This window comes from Diabrotica undecimpunctata, chromosome 2 (assembly GCF_040954645.1).
Source record: "Diabrotica undecimpunctata isolate CICGRU chromosome 2, icDiaUnde3, whole genome shotgun sequence".
NCBI classification, from domain to species: domain Eukaryota; kingdom Metazoa; phylum Arthropoda; class Insecta; order Coleoptera; family Chrysomelidae; genus Diabrotica; species Diabrotica undecimpunctata.
Genome location: NC_092804.1, coordinates 7156388 through 7184309, shown reverse-complemented (window position 1 = coordinate 7184309; position 27922 = coordinate 7156388). Strand labels below are relative to the sequence as shown.

The following is a 27922-nucleotide window of genomic DNA, read 5'->3' as shown; positions in this document are numbered from 1 at the left end:
AACAAAATGGTACTCCTACTTAATATAGTCTCCCGTTTTATACCGCTCGCGGCTTTGGGAGTATAGCAGGGTAGTCTGCTATATCTAGGGCCTACGGTATACAAGGAAGGTAACATCGCCAGTGCTACGCTTCAACCGCCTGTTATTACCCCTGGTTTTACCCAAGGTACTCATTTTATTCAGGCTGAGTCGACCTGGGGCCTATAGACATTTTTAAAAATGTCTAGTTGTTCTTGCCGGCGGTAGGATTCGAACTCCGGACCACCGTCATGCGAGGCAAGAATCCTACCGCTTGCGCTACGCAGGCCTACTCCTACTTAATAGGTCTTCTTAAATGGTCTTCCTACTTAATACGGCATATAAAATCTTATCGAACATCCTTTTAAGTAGGCTGACACCGTTTATAGAAAATTTCATGGGGGAATACAGAAAACATAGATCGACCATAGATCAGATCTTTACTCTAAGACAGCGGCTTAAAAAAGGATGGGAATTCAATAGAATAAAATAATCTCTTCATATATTTCCGGAAAGCGTACGACAGCATTAAAAGCTTATTCAGCTTGTTAAGGTATGTGTGAATAGCTGTAGATCCAGAGTACGGATAGTTAACAACCTCTCAGAATCTTTCGAAATAAGCAGTTGCCTGAAATCAAGAGATGCGCTGTCACCTCTCCTCCATCATCCTGGAGAATGATAAGAGCAGAACAACTTAAAACAGAAAATTACTACTAGCATACGCAGATGACATTGACATTGTGGCAAACACAGTCTCCAATGTGAAGGAGACTTTTAATAAATTGGAGGTAGAGGCAAAGAAAACTGGTTTAAGGGTAAACGACGAGAAAACCAAATACATGTGCATCAATAGACAAAAGGGACGAGATAGAATAGCACAAAATATCGCGGAAGAGATTAAAGGAAGAATTGAGGCAGCAAACAGATGTATGTACACCCTCCACAGTACTATTAAATCTAAAAGCCTAACACGAACATCAAAGATTAGAATATATAAAACGGTGAGTATGGGTGTAAGACGTGGACCCTGACCAAAGAAACTGAAAGAAAACTTAGATGTTTTGAGAGGAAAATCCTCAAAAGAATCTTTGGGCCTTATTACGACATTAATAGCAAAAAATACCGAATTAGAACAAATGCTGAGGTCAAACAGATGTATAGAGCGAGCGATATAGTCCAAGAGATAAAATCCCTACGTCTAAGATGGACTGGCCATGTCCATAGACTCCCTAATAACCGCCTTGCCAAGTTAATATGGGAGGAAGCCCCCACAGGATGAAGGCCCTTAGGATGTCCACGAATGCGACGGAGAGACAACATATGGTCAGATCTAAGAACAATGGGGCTACCCACTTACCCAACTATTATGGACGACCGTTCAAGATGAAATCAAGTTGTGTATTCAGCCAAAACCCATCCCGGGTTGTAGTGCTACGAGAAGAAGAAGAAGAAGGATTGAAAACTGTTTAATGTCCAAGGAGGAGGAATTCTTATGAAGTTGGAATAGGTATTTGGTATCGGAATTTGTAAAGCCATGAGAGTTTGCCTAACTCTTTTGTATAATGGTGGTTTCACATTCCTATTTTCAGTATATAAGTTTGTAAAACGATCAGTGAATATGCTGTACTAGTTGTTCGAAATAGAATTAGCGGCAAATGCATATGTGAGAGTTAACTGCATCCTTCTATATTTAAGTTGTGCCTTTCCAATTTCTGCTCGTAGTCTTTCTATTGAGTGGTCCGGAATACTCCTGTGGCTATCTTAATGCCGTAGTTTGGATAACTTGAAGGTAATAGGGATTCTTTATCAGATGTATATAGTATGTAACCGTAATTTATTTTAAATCTAATTAGAGTTTTATAAAAATGAATTAAGTAGAAGTAGTTTGCTCCAAAATTTGTATTAGAGAGAGTTATTATAAATCTAAATAATTCTAAAAACCTAACGTCATCAGCGCAATTCAGGATTTGGTTATATAATTTTAATTGCAGTTTAATCAGATCACGTTTCTTTAAAAATAAAAAAACACCTTCATTTGTTGAGTAAAAACTGAAATCATGTATTCTTTGACCAGTTTTCGAGTTCGTGAAGTGCGGTAAGTGACGCTGAACTGAGAAGATAGTTTCCCTGAAGATATTAACACCAGATCATCTGCATATAATCTTCCACGAACCAAGCTAGAGTTTTTTCTTCTTAGGGTGCCTGTCCGTTCCGAACGTTGCCGATCATTCTGGCTATGATGACTTTCAGTTGAAAAAACGTTTCTTGGCTTATTTCAGACGCCTCTGAAGATGCTCTAGGAGCGAAAGTACTTGGGTAAGATTTAATAAATAAACTGTGTTCGATATATGCCTTTTATTTGATTAAAGGGCATTGAACCTTATATCACATTATCTAAGGTGCCTTGGTTGGTCATATTGCAGTATAAGTAGGTATTAGCTGGTGGACCAAAAAGAAATTGTAATATCAAACGGGAATAAATGAAAAAGATATGAAAATATCATCTGCATGCTACACAATGGGAATCAACTGGAAGCAAAAAGCTTCGAACACAAAAAAGCTACTTATAAGATTTGTATATTTAAAAATGGACGTAACACAGGATATTGTGGATAAATATCATTCTGGTTTGAAGTACTAAATTTTTGACAGCTTACAGTTTTCCTTTAGTAGTTCTTTTGTGGGCATTCTAAATATTGTTAGTAGTTATAATTTGCAGTAATTTAACCAAATATTTTTCTATGTTTTAGAAATCAGGCGTTGTGATGGAAGTACAGGCTGGAATGCAATTGAATATGCTTATACAGCGTGTTTCTAGTATAAGGTGAGTACCAATTTTTTTATACGTTTTTACAATCACTAAATAAAAAGGACTTTTTACTCAGCTTCACTTTATTGTTTTTTCATTTAGGGCCTTGGCGTCTAGTTTAATTTTTATGCAAACTAGTCTTTTTAAGATTATTACAGTCACTTAAATGGTTTGCAAGTGTCTGGTGTACTCGTAGGTCAACTTCTTCTTTTATTGTGGTTTTTTTCGTAACACTACTGTAAAATATTTAGTAGTTGTGTAGCATAATTTGACATTTTCCCTTTTTCTTGGTCTCTTGAAGTGCACAAATGTCAATATTCTTCTCTTTAGGTTATATTGTAATTTCGTATTCTCTTGTGACTAGTCATTTCATGTTCCACGTACCAATATTTTTTGTTTTCATTTTATTGAGTACGTCCTGTTCCGAGGCATAACCCTGTCCCTATGAGCAAAATATTTACAGCACTTCTTCCTTCTTTATCTGCGCTTAGGACCGACAACAGTAAGGTTAAGTTACTTGATTCTCGCAACAGCACTGCTGGTGGACTTAAAATGAAAATTTGTATAAGGAAAATATCTTCGTCTTCTTTGAGTGCCTCTCCTATCGGAGATTGGATATCATTAGGGCGATTCTAATTTTATTTAGTGCTGTTTTGAATAATTCGTTAGTGGTACAGCCAAACCACTCTCTTAAATGTCTCATCCAGGACATTCTTTTACGGCCTGGATTTCTGCGTCCTTGGATTTTTGCTTGCATTATATTTTGTAGGAATGTGTACTTTTGTCCTCTCATGTCCTCTCCTGATGAGAGAACAAAAGTGAGAAGGAAAATATAGACTTAATCAAAAGGAATTTTGGAAAACAGACAGCATTTCTGGATATATATAAATAATAATATACAAGCTCTAGAAGTAAATAAGTGTTTAGGAAAATAAATGGAAAGAATGAAGTGTGGTTTCAATATGTGGAAGATGAATTTTTAGGATAATTGTCAAGGCATTTTTCCTTATACTTTGTAGGGAGACTTTGTAAGGGAAAATACTTACATGAAGGTTCTCATGTGCATACAAACTTCCATAATTTAATTACTGAAACTTGCATCTATTGTTAATTGATAATGTTATTCCCATAAAAAAGTTTTTTAAAGAAAAAATTACTTTAAAAACTATCATTCCGCGGTATAAGTACAACTTCAGTGTGATCTACTAAGCTGAAATAATCTTCAGCGAATTTATTAGGATCTATGGGCCATATTCCAGCGGCACTGAATCCGGATATTCCATTGTGGCAACTTTCAGATATGCTTTGTTAAAAATGGAAGCAAATTCAAAGTATTTGATCTGTTAATGAGTATGAGTTCTTAGCTACAAGTCGCACTCACGGTTTAAAGCATTCTTTAGAGGTCCAAAACCGTTAGTTCAAGAGGTTTAAGCCCATGTGAGGTATGAGAAGAAAATGAAAACATAACAAGTCCGTGTGATCTACAGTAAGTATAAATCTCGGAAGAAATGTGACCTCCATGGTTATCCAATATGAGAAGCGCTGGATCGTCTTTCGAAGCCTTTATTAGCTGACAAAATTGTTTTATCCAGTCGAAAAATAACTCTTTATTTATCTGTATCTGTATACTGCTCCAATGTCTCCTTTTATTTTTTTGTGGATTCAGGCGTATTGGATAGAATATGAACATAGGAGGGACAAACTGCTAAAGCATTTACAGCGCATACTATGATAACAATTTTTTCTCTTTCCCAAGATATTACGGATCCTACTTGTTTTTGAACTTTTAGTGCCAAAATTTTTGATGGTTTCTGGATCGTAAAAATACCCGTTTTATCTTCATTAAAATTCAACTCTCAGGAAATTTAAAGTTTTTTATAACTGTGAGCCAATTGTTAAAAATTTATTCAACCTCAGCTTCATTGCAATGCAGAAATGTGGTTTTGACTGATAACTTTGAATATTCTAACACGTATGTCTGGATAATGCTTTCAAAAAGTTCTAGCCAGTCTTTACCAGCAATTTTCTTTATCGAGTCGAAACGGTGTTTTATTTATTATATATTCGCCAATTTTTTAACATGATTGACAATGGTAAATTTCTGTTCATCGTTAAAAATTGGTTTCCTGCCAAGTTTTGACATTCTGGATTCTGGAATGATCGACCTACTTCTCGTATTTTTCTCCCAGATCGTATACCAGTGATAGCAGCTTTTAGTTCATCTTCTGCCCATTTTGATCTTTTGGTTTTCCGAACGTTAGCACGGGGCATTTTGGAATCTAAAAAGCAATACAATCACTCTATCAGCAAAAATCAAAAAATAATCTCACATGGGGTAATACCGCGCAGCGCGAAATTACCCCGATACAGCTGCGCGTTATTCCCCTTCGGTGAGTAACCTAACTTGTCACTGTTCGTTAATGACTAAATACAATGCATTTTTTTACGTGAAATTATCTATACAGATAAAGCAAAATAATGGTGGAATAGTTTTAATGAAAATTAATAAATAAAGCACTTACCACTTTTTGAAGATTATTCGAAAATTACATCAACGTGTTGAAAAGCAAACAATCAGCAAGCTTGTCTAAACCAACACCACGAATGCAGTCTTATTACAAACATGTGGTCAGATGCAAGACTGCGCACTGTGTTGAATGTTGAAATACTTATGCCGTGTTGCCAAAATGCTGATTTTCCCCGTGCAGAATTTCCCCGTGCGGGGAATTCTCCCGGTCTCCCCTAACATTGGCATAGGATGTTCTTGTTGTCCTTGAATTCTCCTCTCTCATTTATTATCTTCATAATAAATGAGAGAAGTCATTCAATCATTCAGCCAGTTTCAGTGTATTTTGTATATTAAACAATATCACTATCCTAAAAAAATTAAGTACAAAGAAAATTGTCTATTTAAATTAACTTCTTGGAAAGAAAAGTTAATATATACTAACTAATTACTGGAAAGTATAGCAATAAGTACCTACTTACAATCCAAAATTACTTTTGTATTTATACTAAAAATCATATCCAAAAAAGGAAACTTTATATGACATCAGTACAAGAATGTAGGTTATATCATGATACTATGATTAAGAAGATAAGATATTGCGCATAAGTCGTGACTTAATTGGAGAGTTGCACGTTCGTAATGTCAGTTTTTTGTATGTGTCAATAAATAATAATTAATAAATAGTTTGGAGATATCCTTTTGTGTACGATTATTGTAATTATTAAACCTTTATTTAATAATATTATTTTGATAATTGAATAATTTCATCACAGAATGCATAAAAATCCCATTTAACTTTAACAAGAATTCAAATTCCACTCTCCAATGACGGCATGCGCGAACACGACCGATTTTGTGCTACGGGAAGATCCTATCTGGTTAGTCATAGTATCATGGGTTATATTATGATCTTTCAGGAACATAGACATATAATACAAATAGACTGACGGTTGCTATACAGGCCCGTTCCCCCAGTGCGATAGAGAAAACTGACGCAGAGCAATACCTGCATTTTTTCTGATGGACAGGGTTTATCGACCACTTGACCTTTCCATTGGCCATTTAGGACACGTCGTCGATAAACATGGCCTATTAGAAACAGATGCAGAGACTGTTTTGCGTCAGTTTTCTCTATTGTCATGAAGGAACGGGCGTGGATGGCAACGCTTAGTCTATTTATAGTATATATCTATGTTTAGGAATAACCTAACATAACTTGTACTTTTGTATTGATTCCTCTACTGGGACTAAAATAAAATATTATAATATATTGTAAACTCTAAAACCAGCAGCTCGATTTTTACAATCAACAAACAATTATTTTGGACTGTCAGTATTTTTTTCGACGCTTGTTAAATAATTTTTAATAGCTTAATTTAATTTTTTTCAGCTTATACGACAAACTACCCAAAATCTTCATGCCCGTCTTCCACATCACACACAAAGTGGAATTAACGGACGAGATAGCCTCTGGCTTAAGAATGCTGCAAAGTCTTCCCGAATATTGTAGATACTTCTTCTATACAACTCTAATGCTGGGATGTTCCTGCATTTTTTTTGCTCTCTTCTTATTTTGTTGTAAGAAAGAAAAAGTAGAAATTAAATATGACAATGAACCAGTGAAAACCAGTTTGTACGAACAAGTTCCCATGAGTGAGAAAAAGGCTGATATTGTATGGAAATAGGTTTTGTTATTATTTAGTTTATTATTATATTTTTTTATTAAACAAATTTGCGTATTTTTTTTCTATAAACTTGTATCTATCTTCACCTAAACCTTTTTTTCCCAAGTCTTCTTTCTTACATGTCTTCCACCTCCGCCTCGGATTTCCTCTACCTCTCTTTCCATCAACTAACAGCTCTATCCTTCATCTCACATAGTTTTTATTTCTACGTCTGACATAAACAAACCATTGCTATCTTTGTTCTTGAATATTTTTGAGACCTCGGCTCTTTCCCAAATCAAGTTGTTCCTGATCATGTCCCTTCTAGTCTTACTCAACATCCACCGTAACATTTACATCAAGATCAGAGCTGGAAGATCATGTTTCAATAATTATATTTTGCTATAACTCAACTGACTAAAAAAAATATCGAGGAAACAAGAGATCCATTTTTTGACTTTACACAAAAGCATACGATACAGTATCAGTAAAAAACTATCAAAAGACATGGAAAAATTTTAAAATAAATAATACAATTACCGCACCAGTAAAGCAACTGTATAAACAAGCCACATCAGACAATAAAAAAGGAATATATTATAGGAAGAATTCCTTGTGACCAAACGATTGCGGCAGGGATGTTGTCTTTTCCGGGTTTTGTTCAAAATATACCTAAGCGATGCTCTGAGAAGGTGGAGAATAATCTGCTTTGGAATAGGTAGAGGTAGATAGTGAATGGAGGAATATTTTTGTACACCCTTCATTTCGCTGTCGATCAAGTGGTTATATTCCACGACAAATATAACTTAGAGTCTATGGCTGAAAGGTTATTTGAAGAGTGGGTTTATAGGTACATTGGTCAAAAATGCAATACCTGTGCATTGGGAACCCAACAGGAAACCTGATCATAGATGAAAACACTAATTAATGCTTGTAGTGAATACACATATTTAGGTACAACATCATGGTCGAACTGAAAAGGAAATAAAAAAAAGATAGTAAAAGGGAAACCAGATACAGGATGTCTAAATTTAATACTGTGTTTCAAAGATACATCTCTTTGTCTTTCTCTTTATAAGCAATTCTGCTTGTTCATTTCAGGTATTGATTAATACCTCTATGAAAGGTTGTCACTCCATCTTTTGCGCGGTCGTCCAATACTTCTTCTGCCGATTGGTGAATTATCTCCTGCTATTTTGACGATACGGGTCTCCTCCATTTTGGTTATGTGGTTATTCCATTCTTTTTTTTCTATTTTGTGTCTATTTATTTATACACTGTACGTTACATTTTCTTCTATTGTCTTCACTTCTCTTTCGATCTCTCAGCGAATTTTCTTCTTATTTTCATCTCTGCCATTTCCAGTAACCTTTGCGTTGTGGCTGTGTCGGGTCTTGTTTCTGAGGCATATGTCATTATTGGCTTACACTGGCTTACACTGTCTTATACGGGCTTTATAAATTCTTAACTTAATCTCAATGTTAATGTATCTGTTTCGTAATATAATGTTATTAAGGCATCCTGCCAATCTACTTGCTTTTTTACTTGATCTTTCACTTCTTTGTCCAAAGTCTCCATAGCTATACAGTGCAATTCCTAGGTATTTTATTTCCATTACGTGTTCAATAATGATGCCATCAATTTTTATTTTACATCTGGTTGGTTCTTTGCTGACTACTATTGTTTTAGTTTCCTGAGATGAAATTGTCATATTAAATTATTTTGTTCTAATGTTAAATCTGTGGACCAGTCTTTGCAGACTATCTTCATCTTGGGCTATCAATATTGAGTCGTCTGCGTAACAGAGTATTTTTATTTCTGTGTTTTCCATTCTGTATTCTCTTCCTTTGTTAACGCTTCTGACGATTTCATCCATGATCAAATTGAAGAGCATGGAGCTCAATGAATTCCCTTGTCTTATTCCGCTGCCTAATTCTATAGGTTCTGTAAGTTGTCCATCTATTCTGACTTCCATTTTGTTGTTTTGGTAGATGTATTCAATAGTTTGTATAATATTTAGGGGAACTTCTCTATTAGCGAGAAGATGGATGACATCGTTGAGTCTTACTTTGTCAAACGCTTTTTTTGGGTCAATCGGACACAGAAATGCTGGTCTAATATACTCTAGAAGTTTCTCAGTAATTTGCTTTACAACGAATATTGCATCTATACACGATCTTCCACTAAGAAGACCCTGTTGTTCATCTGCTAAGTTTATCTTCTGATTTATTAGCACTTGTAAAATTTTTGTTGTAAGTTTTAGCGTAGTGTTTAACAAGTTTATACCTCTGCAGTTTTCTGGCTGTTTTTTCTCTCCTTTTTTGAATAGTAGAATTCGCTCGTTCTCCATTCTTCCGGTATTTAGGTCTAAGATATATCTCGAGAAAAAAAAAATTACCTCTTCTTTAACTCAATCCCTAAAAGTATCGTACTGTATAAGTGCGAAGCATAATAGCTAAATTAATATCTAGAACGTCTATTATTGTCCTTAAAAATACATAGAGTTGTGGCGAAGATCTGCCAGCAAATCAAGACTGAGAAAAATACCTAACAGCCAAATATGAAAAAATATGAGAGTCTCAACAAGAATGGATGATAGACAACCTGCTAAGCAAATAATAAAATAGGTACCAGTTGAAAGAAGGCAAAAAGGAACACCAAAACATACATGGCTAGTAGGTGTTTGAAGATCGATGTTTGAGAGGAATCCTCAGGCTAGAGATTCGAATTACAGGTGAGAATGGATACTTGGAAGCGAAAGGCGTAAGACGCTATGAAAGCTGGATAAAAGGAAAAATTATATTATAGCTAGGCTATTTTGTAGAACTAATCCACTACATATAACATTTATATCCTAGTTAAAATAACTAGAAACAAGCCCGCAGTGACAGTTTTGCTCATGTGTGTGTAAAAGATCACATTTACCATAGAAACCTGTAAAACAAATCTAAAAATTTCTATCAATATTAAAGGATTGATGGCTCTACTAAAAACTTATCTCACAAATTATTACTCTCTATTACTTTTCCCATCATTAAATTTTATTGGTTAATATGGAATAAAATCAAACAAATTTCATCCTCATAAAGTGACAAAAAAACAAAAAAATAACTATTAAAATGTTTATTACCCCTGAACTTTAATATAATCAGAATCTGTCTCATAAAAGGACGGGAGATAGATTAATCTAGACGTCCAACGTGAAGGAAAGAGCATAAACATTTTGACATAGTAGGACTACTTTCATCTTTATGGATCGTAAATTGGTTGACTGGATACACCGCGTATTAATCTTTATACAAAGTACGTTTTTTTGATAATTTGTGACACTTTTAAATGAGACTACACCTAAAAATCACATAAGAGTAATGCAAGAGAGATTCAATGCATTGACAAAATAAAAAAAGGTTTGTGTTACTTTCTATTACAAGGATTTCGATCTAAAATATCTACATTTAATCTTAAAAATTAGGAATATAAGCTAGGGAAACTGTTTTGAAATTTAACACTTTAAGGCGCAAACTTGTTTTTTCTTTTTAAGACGAATATCTTTGAAAATTGTGCAATGAGATTACCTGACCGAAAAAAACACTAAAATTATGTTCAAATTTTTTTAAGCGGTGGTAAATATTGGTACCAGTAGACACCCAAACGTTTACCATCAATTACAAATCACTGGTAAAAATTTCTACCACTACATCTGCACATTAAAACAAAAATTCTAAAAGAGAAAAACATTTATTACAAACTTAATTTCTGATGTGTAGAAAAATATTGATTGATTGATGACAACGTAAAAATCAAAGGAAAGGATAAATTCAAATACTTGGGATTTATAATCACGAAAAAAGCAACAACAGAGGAAGAAATTACACAAATATTAGGACAAACAAGAACAGCAATCCGACAACTGAACTCAGTATGGTGGGATAGACACCTAAATATGAAGACAAAAACACAGATTTATAAAATATTAGTGCGAAGTATTATGACATATGGGGCTGAAAATTGGATCATAAACAAGAAAATAGCAGTAAGATAGTAGCAACAGAGATGGAATGCCTGCGAAGATGCTGCAGAGTAACAAGAATGGATAGGAGAAGTAATGACGAAATAAAGCAAAGAACATCAATAGGAACAGACATACTAACATATATAGAACAAAAAAGACTAAAGAGGTATTGACATGTAAGAAGAACTAGCGACAGCGGATGGATAATGAGAATAACCGAATGGAGCCCCATAGGAAGGAGGAAAAGAGGACGAACCCAAAAATCCTGGAGGAACGAAGTAGACGACGCCATGAGTAAGAGAGGCCTAAACGATGGAGAATGGAACAACAGAGAGAGATGGAAATGGTTGAGCGAGGGAAGGCAGGACTTATGTATATATATATATATATATATATATATATATATATATATATATATATAATATATATATATATATATATATATATATATATATATATATATATATTTATATATATATATATATATATATATATATATATATATATATAAATATATATATATATATATATATATATATATATATATATATATATATAATATATATATATATATATATATATATATATATATAGAAAAATATTCTTTGCATAATGCATTTTTGGCAAATGTGATTGACCATTTAGTAGACTCTTTAGTATGCTTAATCCTATCCCAGGTCCGGATGCGATTACAAATGAACTACTAAAATATGGAGGAAGAGCATTAACCGAAAATATTACAAAATTATTAAGGAAATATCCCGGAAATAAAATCCTTACCAAAGGAATGGAAATCAAGTATATCGATCCCCATACAAAACAAAGGGGGGAACATGACCCATCTGACTATCGAAATATTATCGAAAATAATTGAAATTATCGAAAATAATTGAAAAGTATCAAATATGTGGAAACAATAAAGGTTTCGATATAACAGATCAACTGTCGATGCTATATTCATAATAAGAAAAATAGGAGAGAATGCAGTTGAATTTAATGCACCTGCATTCATGTGTTTTATCGACCTCACTAAAGCCTTCGATTGTCATTAAACTTTTATACAGAGAGAATATAACAACCACTATAACACAGATAATGTATAGGATATTAACACTGATCACAAAACAAGAATAAAAATAGAAACCGAACTAACGGAGGAAGTCAACATTAACATGGAAGACGGAGAATGGAACCAACACGTTAACAGAATGGGAAGAGTAACTTGCCCGAATAGTAAGAGATAACAAAACCAGAAGGAAAAAGATCACAAGGCAGATCCTCTTAAAGATGAGGGGATAGCTGGTAGTCAACATCGTAAATACCTACTGCTAAATCAAACCGAATAGCTATGATGATTGTCGACCTCCGCCGCGGAGATGGCACTTTAAGAAGAAGAAGAAATCAGACCGAAAACAACAAGCCTTGAGGCCTTATGGTATTATAATTATTATATCCATATAGTCCTTATGTTATTATTTATTTTTGGCTCTCAGTCACTATCAGATGAGTATATGTAGGGTTTTGTTTTCTTAGCACAAAATCTCTTCGGTAAAATAATCTGTATAAGTGAAATATTGTCTTCTGCATCAAATTCACCTCCATACGCCGACGGCAATAATTATCATCATACCATAGGTATCACCTAGGCCTTTATTTACAAACTCTTTTAGTTGTTCTGCAGTGCGAAGTGGTTGCCATCATTTTTTCGTATTTTCAGTCACTGAAAAATAACGTTTCTCTCAATATTTCCCCTAAGAACATCTTTTCGCAAAATCTTATAAAACATATCTTATTTTCATACGAAAGATTAGAAGACACACTAAATTCTTACAATATCCAATTTCTCAATGTATTTTTGTAGTTATGGAAAATAGTTATTATAAAGTTTATAAAGTTTATAAAAAAATTAAGTCAGATGTATTGGCAATGTTGAAATATTTTTTACAAATATACTCTTTATTACGGCAAAATATTGTTCAGTCTATGTTTTACACTTCTACACCTTTTATTATCCAATGTTTAAATAAATAAACTAATGAGAAACTAGAATTCATTACTATAACAATAATACTGGTAAAATACTCTAAACAAATGCTAAACGCTCACTGGTAGCTATCTTTACCATTCAACGACCAACGATTGGTGCAAGCATACACCAGTCGTTTGGTGTCAAAAGTATAGTTTGTGCTTACGGTCCAGTCGTCACTGCTCTAGGTTAGAAAAGTTGAATGTAATAGTGGTAAATATAGCTACCACTAACACTTAAAAGGTTAAATAATCTAGGTGTTTCACAAGTTTTCATAACATAGGCTTATAAAATGTCTACACACCAACCAAAATCCTACTATCACTTCCCAGAAGGCTTAGTCAATGTATATAAGCCCATACATCTATTAAACCAGATTAGATAAAAAATATTATAGTTGACCTAAATACCAAATTTTTTATCAAATTTTGTAGAGTCAATCTGGAGAATTTACAGAGGAATTTGGCTTGAAAAATAAAATCAGAGAGGAGACCGACTGGCTAGACAAGAGTTTGCCATTACTAATATCTATTATTTTAAACTCATACTCAAACTCATACTCATACTCATACTCGGAAATCATATCAAGATCCTCAAATCCATGTAATGAAAAATCAAATTGAATTCGTTATGATTAATAAAGGATTTTGTAACTGCATAACACTGCATAAGACATACCCAGGTAATGACATGAAGTCAGTCCATAACTCACTGATTGTTAAAGAAGATAATACACAGTGCAAACAACAAATACGCTATGAGGCAATTGAGGAACGAGCTCATATAACGAACTGTAAAATATCATTTACAAAAGAAATCGCGTACCGTTATTTAAGGGGATGATACAAAACAAGAAGTTAAAAAGTTGCATAGAAAAATGCAAATGCCCGTCATCCACTTCTTCTTCTTCTTCTTTCGGCATCATAACCCTGGATGGGTCTTTGCCTGTCTGGCTATGTCCTTCCATTCAGATCTCTCTTGTGCCCTTCTTCTCCATTGTCTTATGTTCATTGTCCCAGCCATGACAGTCTTTGACTTTTCACAAATCTTACAATGTCATAACCTTCATTTAACTCATTAACCTCGTCGTTTCTCCTGATTCTCCATGTGCCATCTTCCTCTTGTACGGGGCCATATACTTTCCTCAGTATTTTTCTCTCGAATGTCCTGAGTTGGGCTTTATCTTTTTTCGTCATTACCCAAGTTTCACATCTATAGGTTACTACGGGTCTAATTAGTGTTCTGTAGATAGTCATTTTGGTTCTTTTGTCTAATAATTTCGATGTCATCAATCTTTTATTAGCATAGTATGTACGATTCCCGCTGGAAATACGTGCATTCATTTCGCTACTTACGGAGTTCTTCTGATTGATTTCTGTGCCGAGATATGTAAAGGCATCCACTCGTTCGTATTGTGATATTATTTTCATTGTCAGTTATTCTTTTGACTGTCATATACTTCGTTTTTGCTTCGTTTATTTTGAGACCTCTTTTTCTTGCTTCAGGATCAATTTGTTTGAACACTTCCATTAGTCGTGGCTTATTCCTACTAATGATGGCTACATCGTCTGCATATGCAGTAATTTGTACTGTTGCCCGTCATCCACTAACAAATGTAAACCTTGTTGTATTATTAAGTGTGGCAGAGAATCCTCAAATTAATTCAAGGCAAATTATAGCTGATATAAACATTTCTAAAAGGCCTGCTATATGTAGTGAAAACGAGAAATATCATCCGTATAAAAAATTCATAATGTGCATATAATCAATGAAGATGATGCAGATCCAGTTTTGCGAAGTAATGTAAGATTTATGTTATCAAACTCCATGCTTCATTCGTCAAATTCTTTTGTATGATAAAGCAATCTTCTGTTTATATGAAACACTGAATGTGCAAATTCGCAAATATTTAGACAAAGAAAATTTTTATTGGATAGCTGGTGTATACACTCAGCACAATCAAAAAGGTAATTTATGGGTAAGGATACTATAGGATAGAATTATGGGTCCTTCTTGCTTCAATTAGCCAAAAATTTTTTACAAACTGAACTTATACTCGCCTTTCCAGACATTTTTCCAAATGAAAATGATCATAATTTTCCAAATGAAAATATAATTATGGTTTGACCAGGACGGTGCACCTTCCCACGTGATTTTGTAAACAGATGTTTGCGTAACAGATGATTAGTAGATAAGGAAAAATAGAGTAGCCTCCAAGATTCCCGGATCTTACACCACTTGATTTTTTTCTATGGGGTTACTCAAAATAAAAAGTTTATATCGATCGACCACAAAATTTACAAGATTTAAAAAATAGAACTGGATTAAAAATTCGAAATATTACTCCAAAAATGATCTACAATGTTCAAAAGGTTGTCAAACATTTTTTTTCTATTTTCGGACAGCAGTAAAATGTAAATCTTTTGTATTAAATAAATAATATCAGTACATATGATACTTCTTGTGTATACCTACTAATTTAATTCAAAGTCTACGGAAAGCTACGGAAAAACAGAAAAATTTAGAAGAACTAGTTGGTCATAGTGGCATGCAATTTGGTTGGAAGACTTATTTTAAGAAGATCTTTTAGATTTTTTATTAAAATGAAAAACTGTATAACAGAAAGTATCTTTTTCAATTTATCCTCTATAACCAATCTTAAAATTTCAATCAAAAGTACAAGATCGACCGATATAAGATTAAAAATTTCTTTATGATTGTTCATTTTTTTAGGATTTTTATTATGTGGTCCAATGAAAAATGTGTGTTACTTACAATTCAGTAAACTGCGTAGTTGTTTGACTTACTAGTCCACAAACTTTTTAAGATAAATTCGTGACAACACAACATAAGCTCTTTTGTATAATGAAACTTTGTACTTTGCTACTTTATTCTTTTCTATCACAAAGACATCGATCTATAGAACGAAACCAGTTCTCTATATAGTGACCTTTTTTGTCAATCTTCATTTCACAATACCGTATTTTTTCGATGCTTTGTAAATGCAACAGAAAAAAGTATTTTTGATTAAAGATAAACAACAAAACAGGATGATGAAATTTCGTTAAGATTTGGATCAGCCTGAAAATGTGATTTATTAAAAAAACCTTGGATTTTCTAATAATTAAGTTAAGTCCCAAACATATTTATCAGTAACCAGCACTTTTTTAATGTCTTGTATAATTTCTGTAGAGATAAGTAATCTTTTAGGAAATAACATTTCGTTATCCTAAATTATTTAGATGCAGCATTTGAAAAAATGCATAAAGTTAATCAGCATATATCCAAATATATTTAATATCTACCAGACAAATAAAAAAATCGAGGAGTGTACTTGCGTACACTGAAAGTTGTATTTAAAACCTGTAGCATTGCAAATTCTGTTTTTGAATATCAACCAATAAAAGACAGTGATCTAAGTTGCATACCACGTGGACAATTAACTTACTTTGTAATTAATACGTGGTTTTCCAAATAATTCTTTTATTTTATTCCATATATTCTCGTTTTTCTGTCCAAATCTCTTTAGATTTGGAAATACATAACAATCAGAGGGGACCATATCAGAAAATTAGATGCAAAAGCAATTTAAACCTTAATTCATGAATTTTTCTTATTGTTATAACGCCCTTGTGAGCCATTACATCGTCTTGTAGAAACAACACTTTTCTTAATGAATGATTCACAATAATGTTGCTATTGATAATTTTACCTTCTTTAAAATTTCATGTCAATTAAAATTATGCTTTTGTAATCCTAAAATATAGTGATCATAACTTTTCCCGACCCATTGAGTCACTTTGATAATGAACAACAGCACAAAACAAACAGTCAACGATTTTTATCAAAACAAACAAAAGCAAATATCTTAAAAAAGAACAAAATTGACATTGATACAGTCCAATTAAAAATTAGATCACCAATTAAAATGCCGTGGCCGAATCCCTGGATATAGATTGATAGCTTCACCAAACCATGTTTAACACAGTATCGCAACTTATTGTAGAGCAAACATTTCAGCACCTGTCACTCTTATTCTTACAAGAGATTCTCATTCTTACTGTGAAAGTAGACGAAATGACTATTACTCAAACATACAAACCACCCAATACTAGACGGCCACCAAACGTGCTTCCTATATTTTGTCATACGACAATATAAACTGGCAATTTTAACAACCACCATCCTGAATGATGATATAACCAATACAACTAACAAAGAGAACAAATTGCCGACTGAGCTGAGTTTCACCTCAGACTTTTGCATGAAGCAAAACACAACTCACCTTCCACTCTGTAAACCGGCAAAGGGGCTACAATCCTAATCTTACATTTACGTCTTCCTGCCAAACAAACTCTAAAAAGAGCTTTAGAACGCAACAAACGATATTCTTATCGTTCCAATTGGAATTTGGTTTCCGAAATTGGAAAAAAAAAATATTTGTTTTTGGAAGCCTAGCAAAGGAAAAAAATCACAACAATTCATACAGCATTATTACTAATCTTGAAGAAGAAAATACTGATACAGTTATTTGAAATTAATTGAAAATTACATAGTCAAAATTTGGGGTGTAATTTTCAATTTCAAGATGAAGATTTTAATAAAGTAATAAAAGATCCTTCCAGTCCACAGCTCAAAAAAGCATGCCTTGACGAATAATTCTTCGAAAAACAAAAATTATGTCTATATAAAATAAACAATAATATTTAATTCAATTTTATACATTAAATCGATTAACGAGAAGGAAAACGAGAAGGAAAAATAAGCCCATAATCAGATTAGCAAAATGGAAGATAACTTCTTTCACAAACATAGACCAAGAGACAATAGAAGAACTGATAAATAAAAACATAGACAAGTTAGATTGCACATTTGTGCAATCCAAGTAACCAAGAAGAAAGGTAAAGGCCAAAGAGACTTTAAATAATATTTTCTAGCATACAGTGGAGTGAAGAAAGAAAAACGAGCACGAGCAAGCGTAGGTATACTTGTCTTAAAAAAAAATATAACAAGATCATCTATAAGAAGATTCATAGGTACAAGAAGCACACTTCGCATGAAAACAAAGCTAAGACTGATAAACAGCATCATTCTACCAATAATGACATATACATCTCTCACATAGGGACACATAAGTAACAGCAACCAAGGAGGATACAAGCAGCTCACAACAACAGCCTCAATGAAGCTCCAAAAGTGCCCAGATACGTGGTAGAACGATTTCTGTTCAGAGAAGTGAATCAAATAAGGGTTTTAGATACAATGTAAGAAACAACCCAGAATAAAATTCGCTGAGATAGAAAACCACCCAAGCTCAACATATGATGTGTACCATCGATGGAAGCACAGAAGACCGAAACAGCAAATACTGGCCAATATATAACTATGTTTAGATAAAATGTAGCTCTATCACTAAAAGATAATCCGGCGTTCAGGTCACTGGCAATGTACTAATTTATTGATTTATTTTTCAAGACATCCCTCAAAAAAAAATTACAGAAAACTTAAAAAATCTCAAAATTTTCGCTCACATCCTCGAGCGCCTAGTTGCCCAACTAATCACATCTCGAAGCAGGGACTCGGGTCCCGAGCAAGCAATTCAGATTCGATGATAAGTCACTAGAGATAGCGGAAAAACAGCGCCTAATGCTAGCCTGCTCTGAGCAGAGTAGGATATCGTGTTGGAGTTCTTCTACGCAGGACCTTCACTCTTCAAGCACTTTGCTAATAGAGAGTCCCTATCAGTGTGCTATAGAGGAGAAAATGATGGTCTGAAGCATTGGAGTGCGTTGGACTGGTTCCGGTTTACACGAATTAAATAACCTCTCTTCAATAAATTGTAACACCTGAATGTTAATCTAAGTAGTTTGCAAGTTTCTCAGGCTAAGTTTAATTAACATGTTTCCTTGAACTCTTTAACAATGCATGTAAAATTGTATAAGAGCGTTACAAGCTCGAAACTAAATTTTACGAAATTCTTGAGTGCACTCATTTTTTATTCAGTTGAAGAATTTATCCGTTTTTAAATAATACTATTTTTGTTGTTAGTTTGTTTAGTGTGTTTATTTATTTGTTTGTTTTTTTTTTACTTATCTGACCAATTCTACACGAATTACGTTTGCCAAAGAGAAAATAAAGTCTTTACAAATGGCCGTGTAGAGTTACTTTTCGCAACAATATAGTACATACTTTAAACAAGCTTACGATTCTGTTAGCAGAGAAGCATTGTGGAAGACCATGGTAGAAATGGAAGTATCTGGAAAGCTGGTATGATTAGCACAAGTGGGCACAGAGAACACTCTTGCACGGACCAGAATTGGCAGCACCACGCCGGAGGAATTCCTCATTGACACCGGGCTTAGACAAGGAGATCCTCTTGCCCCCTGCTATTTAATTTTGCACTGGAACATGCGGTAAGGAAAGCTCAAACACAACTGACAAACGGATTTGCCGCCCAAGGATCAAAAATACTATTGCGTTTGCAGATGACGTGGACACAATTGCACAATCCACCAGAGATGCAAAAGAAGTTTTCACCCTATTCGAAAATGGAGCCAAGGAAATTGGTCTGAAGGTCAACGAGGGCAAGACCAAGTACATGGTGGTTACGAAGAACCCAAGACCAAGGGTTAGACAAAACGTAACAATCAATGAATACAACTTTGCAGTCGTCAAAGAATTCAAGTACTTGGGAGCAATCATAACATCTGAAAATAAATATGAAAATGACGTGGCAGCCAGGATCATTGCAGGAAACAGGGCATATTACTTATTAATGACCGTACTTAAATCAAAAATACTCCCACTACCAGCAAAAATAAGAGTGTACAACAAAATAATTCATCCCACAATAGCATATGGAAGCGAGACATGGACTCTGAACCAGCGGGAAACGACAAAACTACTGGTACTGGAAAGAAAGATGAAATCCAAGACAGTATATGGAGATAAACACATAGTACGCTACATTACAGCAATCCGAATAAGATGCGCGGGCCACGTACTAAGATCGAGTGACGAAAGACTCCTGAACGCCACATTCTGGGAAAGGCCCGATGGCAGAAGGTCAGTTGGTCGCCCAAGAAAGAGATGGAAGGATGCAGTAGCCAGTGATCTACGCAAAATGGGAATACAGCAATGGGAAATAGCTGCTCAGGACCGACAACAATGAAGAGAAATAGTAAACGCGGCCAAAACTCACACAGACTTGTAGAGCCAAATGACGATGATGATGATGATGATAGTTACTACCATAAAAGAATAATAAAACACCGACGTTAAGATATGCAAGGCATATATTGAATTATTACTATTCCATATGATTTCATTATCAAATTTTTTCCAATATAGAAAAAGAAACAAAATATTATAAATACAAATTTATATAATAGCGTACTACAAAATTTTCCCTTAATTGTAGCTATATTTGAACTTTCTTTATTCCATTTTCACATTATTGCAATAGCATGACCAGTTCTATCTATAATATGGATATAATTTAGGGGTTAATCAGAAATTTTATCTAGGAAACTTTATAGTCCACAATGAAAGGCTTCCCATTCAGGAGAAAATTTAATGATCTGTAAAATAAAGGAGAGATAATAACGTTCCATATCAATAAATGAGTTTTATCGAGCATTTGGAAGTTCTGGTGAACTTCAGAAAATTATAACGCAAAATAAATTTAAAATTTAGTTTGAGCATAAAAGTTGGAATAGTATATGTGTTTGTATATAAGCAATCTTGGTTTTTACTATGAATATTATGACTTGTGGGATTAGTTTATAACCAAGAATAATATTACTATAAAAACTTATCAAAGTTATTTCGTGCAAGAGATATAATGTCGACTGATGTTCACTGTCATCGCTTTTATACAATAATATTCTTGAAAAAGTCATAACATAAAGGGAAATAATTAACAACTCTGAACGTGAAATAAATCTTTTCTGTCTTAAGAAATCGGAAATAATTAAATTAGGACTTTTATATCAGTTGGAAAAAGAATGTATGACTTGTACACACTTCTAAAATATAGGTCAAACTATCAACAGGTGAATGTACTCAAAAAACTTAATAGTGTATAAAATTTTTCATTAAAATCAGCTAAATACTTTCGGCATCTAACATGCCATCTTGAGAGCTTCGTCTTATAGGTGACAAATACCTCATGGAAGAGTGATTGCCAGCACAAAACACATTTAAAAACATTAGAAGGCCAAGGTCTCTGTTATAGGGGTAAAAACCCTTTTAAAGTTTTAAAAATAACATTTAAAAGGTGCTTGGTATATCAATTGATGCCTCGTTGAAATGAGTGAAATCAGCTGTGCCAAAAATGTTAAAAATATTCTATGAGACCTCTCTATTACAGATTAAATTGAAAATGACTAAGTTGGCATGCCTAGTTTAAATTGTTAGAAGAAATTAAATGAAAACAAAAACATAAAGATATCTTATTTGATAACTCAGATCTCAATTATAACTGTAAATTATCAACAGTGATAATCAAATTAAATACACCATGGTTAAACAATTGGTGACTACTTAACCAAATCTCAAAAACTCATCCTCGGCTAACAAGCGACTAAGATCCACGAACAATCAAAATACATAGTATTAACACAGCTTTGAGGATTTCTTTTTGATTCAAAATACTTCAAGAGGTCTTACCTTGAATCTCTGTCTTCAATTTAGTCAATTCTTCTTCTTCTTCTGGTTCCTATCCGTTTCGGATGTTGGAAATCATATTGGCAATCATGACCTTGCTCGCTGCGGCTCGAAACAGCTCCGTTGAGGTTTTCTTAAACCATGTTCTTAAATTCCGCAGCCATGATATTCTCCTTCTACCGGGTCCTCGCTTACCTTTGACTTTACCTTGCAATATAGACTGCAGCAGGGAGTAACGGTGCTGATTTCTCATAACGTGTCCCAGATATTGCAATTTTATGCGTTTGATCGTAAACACAATCTCTGGTTCCTTCTTCATTTTTTCTAGGACTTCCTTGTTCGTGATCCTTGCTGTCCATGATATTCTCAGCATTCTTCTATAAAGCCACATCTCAAATGCTTCAAGTTTTTTAATAGTGGTGTCTGTAAGCGTCCATGCCTCCGCCCCGTACAACAACACAGAGAAAACATAGCATTAGTCCATTACTAACATATAATAACATACTCATTAAATCCGCTAGTCCAAAAAATTGAACTTATCTGTCATAATCTCACCAGAGGAATATCAATAACCATTTTTTAGACCCCATATCATGTTGAGGTCAGTGAAAATGAATCCTCAGATATCGCTGGAAGAAAAGCAAAACTTCATCATGACCTAACAGCAACTATAAAACAAAAAACTCTGAAAACACGGCAAACTCATTGGAATGGACAAAGCAGAAAACTGGGTATGATCCAACCTACTGTTTACTCACCTAAGATACCTATAATGACGAGGAGGGACAAAATCATCATTCGAAGACTTCGTATAGGTCACACCCACCTCACTTGGAGCAGTTGGTATTCAAAGAAAGGCGTTCGAGTCAAAGCCAACGCAATCTCCACAGCAATGGGCAGACATTACGAAAAATCTTCTTAACAAACAGTATGCTAAGTCAGTACCTGTAACAAGTAACCTGTAAGAAGAAAGTCACAGGCTGGGCTTGGACATTAACTTTTCCAAAACAAAAATTCTGGTATTCCACAAAAACCCCCATAAACAAGTTACACACAACATAAAAATAAATGGTATCACCCTTCAGAGTTCCCAAAGCTTCATATACGTGTGCAGAGAACTAAATAGTCAACTTGACCACTCAAAAGAAATTAGAAGACGCATTGAAATAGCAAGATCTGGTTTCATGAATATGCGTAAAATGCTCTGTAACCCCAAGCTATCAGTCTCAATAAGATTGAGAACACTAAAGTGTTATGTGTGGTCTCTATTTCTAAATGGCTGTGAGACCTGGACATTAAAACAGTATGACGTCAACAAATTAAAGTCATTTGAAATGTGGATGTACCGCCGAATGCTAAGAATAAGCTGGACCAGCAGAACTACGAATGAAGAAGTACTGAGAGCAATGAACACACGTCCTCATCTGGTCAATACTATCAAAATTAGAAAGACGTCATATCTAGGACACATAATGCGCCATAGGGAATTTGAGCAGCTGCAGGTAATATTAGAAGGCAAGATTGAAGGTAAAAGGGGCATAGGACGAAAGAAAAAATCTTGGCTACGAAACGTTAGAGATTGGACCCACACAAACGGAAATGAATTAATTCATGAAGCCCAGAACAGAGAGAAATTTGCCATATTGATCGCCAACCTCAACAGACAAGGCAGTTAGGAGGAGGAGGAGGAGGCACTTAGAATAAAAGATATAACACAGATGGTGAAATTGCCTTAGTTTACGTAATAAAGTATATCTTTAAAGTTCATCTGCAGAAATATTGGGTGATTCAGTTTTCAAAACTACAATTGCCGTTTAAATTGCCAATCTCCGAAAGAAAACGGTGTAATAAGAAGACGAAACTTCTTATAATAGTACAATAAAGTTTAGATGCAATAAAGAGAAATACAACATAAAAAAAGAAGTAACTATCATAGTCTAATTTTTGCATATGAAATGTCACCTTGTAAAAATCCCTTTCGGCAATTTCATTTCGTTTAATATCCTATAAAAATAAATTTTTTATAACTAAAATATTGCACTAAAACATAAAAACCCCTCATGTCCTTTGTCATGTTTTATCTCGTGGATATAAAAAAGCGCTTTGAACGGAATATCCCATTAAAGATTTCTTTTTATGTGGAACAAGGGACCTGTACTAAAACTCATAGATATTTGAATGGAATAAAATATTGACCCTTCAGAGTCCGCTTTTCATCCAAATGTTTTCTTTCGAAAGAAATCCTATTCAGGCATTTATCTGTGAAAAACAGAAGGGTATCGGCCCTTTAATAATATAATTAGGAATCAGACGAAAAAATTTGCCGGCATTTGAATATTTAGTATTTTTTTCATTTTTCTATATATAGTATATTTCAGAGTTTATTTTTTCGGTGTTTCCGAGTTCTTTCTGATAGTGGTGAAAAATCCAATATGTATAAAATACGACGCGATAAAAATTCATGATCGATTTAATGCTGCTTTAAATATTTTAAGTGGAAACAGAAAAAATTTGTTAGTTTTTGGTAACATAGTTTTATAAGGCTATAACTTTTTTAAATTTACTTATTTTTTGAATATGTATTTAATAGTTATGTCTTTTTCTTATGAATTCCAAAGATTATGCATTGTTTACCTGCCTTGGTATCAAACTAGGATGCTTCCAGAATTTCTTCCTTTCGGTTTTCCAATCGTCATTTCATTTTGTCATATGTATCTTCTTAAGTGAGGTCTCTTTTTTTGCTGCTACTTCAATGGTTTTATTTATTATGTTTTCTGGGCAGAGGAAATGATCATCATCACCATTCTGGCTTAACAACCCTGTGTGGGTCCTCGATGTTATCAAGGAACTTTTCTCTGACTAATGGGTCTATTAGTAGCGTTTTTATGGCTTGATCATTTTGTTCTATTCGCATTACATGCCACCTTAGACATCCTATTTTAATAAGTCGTCTGAGGTGGTTAGGGCATGTAATGAGGATGGAACAAAATGACCTAGCAGAGAAGTTGATCAGGTTTGTTAATTTTTCGATAAGGCATATGTTATAAGTGGTTTTAAGTGTATTGAAGTTGTTTGTGCATTTCAAACAACAAACTACGTTCCAGCGGGCTGGAAAGGGGGTAATATTATTAAGCTTTTAAAAAAGGACAACCTTACACTGTGCAAAAATTGGAGAGAGGAATAACCTTGCTTACCGCAATAAATAAAATGTTCACGTCGTTTCTGTTCTACTCTACGGATGTGAAACCTGGAAAGTAACAAAAACCCTTACAGATAAACCGTAGGTCTTTATTAATAAATGTCTACGACGAATTGTTCGTATTTTCTGGCCTAACATCATTAGAAACGAAGATCTACTACACCTGCCCGAATAAAAAAGGGTAGAATAGTAGAGTAGAGTAGAGTAGGGCTCACTCAGAAAAAATAATTTCAGTATTGCAAAGATTACCTTAGAGTGGAATCCCAAGGAAGAAGAAAAAGAGGTCGCCCAGTACAAACTTGGAGAAGATCCATCATGGACATGATAAGAGGTCAAGGAAAGTCTTGGAATGAGATGAAGGCCTTAGCGCAATATAAAAACCGATGAAGCTCACTGACAGTGGGACTGCCGGTGAAAGTTATACTTCTATACACGCATTCGCCGTTACAAATTTATTTGGGGGTCAATCTGCACAATCATTACATATGTAATGTTATAGGTAAGACATGGCATAAAGAGAAACAGAATTAATAACAACTTACTAACAATTAATAAACAACTTTTGACCTGTAATAGGAGTATAGTAAATGAAGGATTGAATCAATTATTTGATGAAAATGTATATTTTTATTTTCATATGTATGAAAGGAGTTGAATGCAAAAATTTTTTTACACATGCGCTGCAGGAAAATTCATTGTTTATTTTGTTATTAATATAATAATACAATACAAATTAAAATGCAATATTCATAAGTATTTAAAAATGACAATAATATACATAAAAAATACACTACAATACAGTGCAACATAATTCAATATAATATTACAATACAAATTAAAACGCAATATTCATAAGTATTTAAAAATGACAATAATATACACAACTTTTCTACTTACGCATATATGTTTAATTTACCATGTAATAATATTAATAAAAAAGTCCTCTCCGACTGGGAATCGAACCCCGGTCTCCCGCGTGACAGGCGGGGATACTGATTACTATACTACCGAGGACATGACACAAACGTATTTCAAAATTGACAGTTCTGGATCATACAGTGATTTATTGAGATTATTATTTTGAAATACAAAAGACTAATATAATTATGAACATTTAATAAATAATACAAAACATATCACATAAATAATAATATTAATAAATATTTTATTATATATATATAATATATATATATTTTGTTGTACTTTTGAATGTCCATAAGCAATAAAAAACCGATATACAAATTTTATTACTTAAATAAAAATTAAAATTATTGATATTTCATAAAGACACGGGCATATAAATTTTCAAACATCCTGTATAAGACAAAATATGTATTTTAAGTTGTTCGAAGAATTGTTCATTAGGCCTTAGAGACAAGACTTTCAAATATTATCGATAAGAAATTTAAATAAGTCGGTTATTGTGGAATGGATTTACCCGGAATAAGAGTGTATATAGAAAGTGTTGAAACAATAGACCGGGATTTGCGGTGGTTTTTCTCCCCGAAAGATTATATCGGTAAAAGTTTATTAACAAAAGACATTGAATTGAGAAACAGGTATCGTTTGTAGCTATTAGTAAGAAATATTTGTAAAGCAGATAGATTTAGTTAGAATAATTAAAGAAGGTTGTTTTCTGGAATTACCCGAATGACGTTTTATGGAGAGAGTTGGTTGGTAACGATATACGTCACAGAGGTGGATGATTTTTATTGGTCAATTTTTGAATGCAAGGAGGTTGGTTTTGGCTATGAGATAGGAGAGAGAAAAAAAGGTTGGTTAGTCAGTTTTAGTCGTCCAAGAAGGAAGGAGCTTTGTGATTTGTGTTTGTTTGAAGTTCCGAAGACGTAATTTACCGGGTGTGTTTATTTGCTGTGTAAAAGCTGACCAGTGTGAGGAACGGGGTACAGAGAGATAGAAAACCAAAGGGTATAAAAATATTAATAGCAGACGAAGACGGAAACATTTGGAGTTGTAAACAGGCGCGGAGATTGACTCAAAAGGAGGCTGCATAGACTAACACGAGTTGTTGGGTTGCAGATACAGTGACAGATAGGAGAAAGGTGTACGTCATCTGGACCACAATAGGAGCAGAAGCAGAGAAAGGATTTTTTTTGTTGTGGCGTGGCCATAGAATTGCAACGGCAGAGAAGGAAAGGTCAGTCAATTTTCATTAGAGCCGGAGTGTGAGTTTCATTTATTAATTAAATAAATTGAATAAATAATAGAGACAGTTAATTTTGCGATCACTTAAAAAAAAAGAAATATAAAAAGAGTTTAGTTATAACACATATTAAAAATCAATGTAAAATAACATTTGGGTCCATGATAGAAAACAACTTCTCATATATTTAAAGTTAGTATATTGCAAATATTACAGGATTGATTGTTATATAAAATTTCATTAAAATAAAGGACATCTCACATATAGTTCAGTTGAAATTCTATGTATTTTATTCAGGTCATATTACCTATCCCGATTAGGAAGCCAATTGGAAAATATTTTGAATCCACGATCAAAGGTAAATAGTACAATTTAAATAGCCTGAGATTGTAATTAATTAATGCTGATTTATTGTGATTAATTGGAGATTAGATCATTTAATAAATATAGACAGGATTTTTCCTAAGTAAGCAATATAATACAATTTAAATAGCATAACAATATATATATATATATATATATATATATATATATATATATATATATCTTTATATAATATATATAATATTAAATTATATATACAAAAGGAACATTTTTATATTCGAGAGAGAAAGAGAGAACATATATCTTCTGTCTCTCTCTTACTCATTATCTTACATATGTAATGATTTCACAGATTCACTCCCATACAAATTTCCAACGTGGAGCGCGCGTATAGAAGTATAACTTCAAAAAAATATTGAAGACAGCCAAACTGCAAAGGATGGGTGGCAATAAATATTTACCAAAGATTTATAAAGGAGTAAAATCGTAAGAAAACAAACCAAAACAAGTTATATCGTCAATAAAACAAT

At 33.6% G+C, this 27922-nt stretch overlaps 1 protein-coding gene across 1 annotated transcript in view; it reads left to right on the top strand.

Moving 5' to 3' along the window:
• Window positions 1–7067, top strand: part of LOC140433120 (uncharacterized) — a 247345-nt gene extending 240278 nt beyond the window's left edge. The window contains exons 18-19 of the mRNA XM_072521173.1: window positions 2769–2842; window positions 6727–7067. Of these exons, the coding sequence (XP_072377274.1) occupies window positions 2769–2842; window positions 6727–7021 (369 nt within the window). The 3' untranslated portion in view covers window positions 7022–7067. The remainder of the gene's footprint in view (window positions 1–2768; window positions 2843–6726) is intronic.
• The last annotated feature ends 20855 nt before the right edge of the window (window positions 7068–27922 follow it).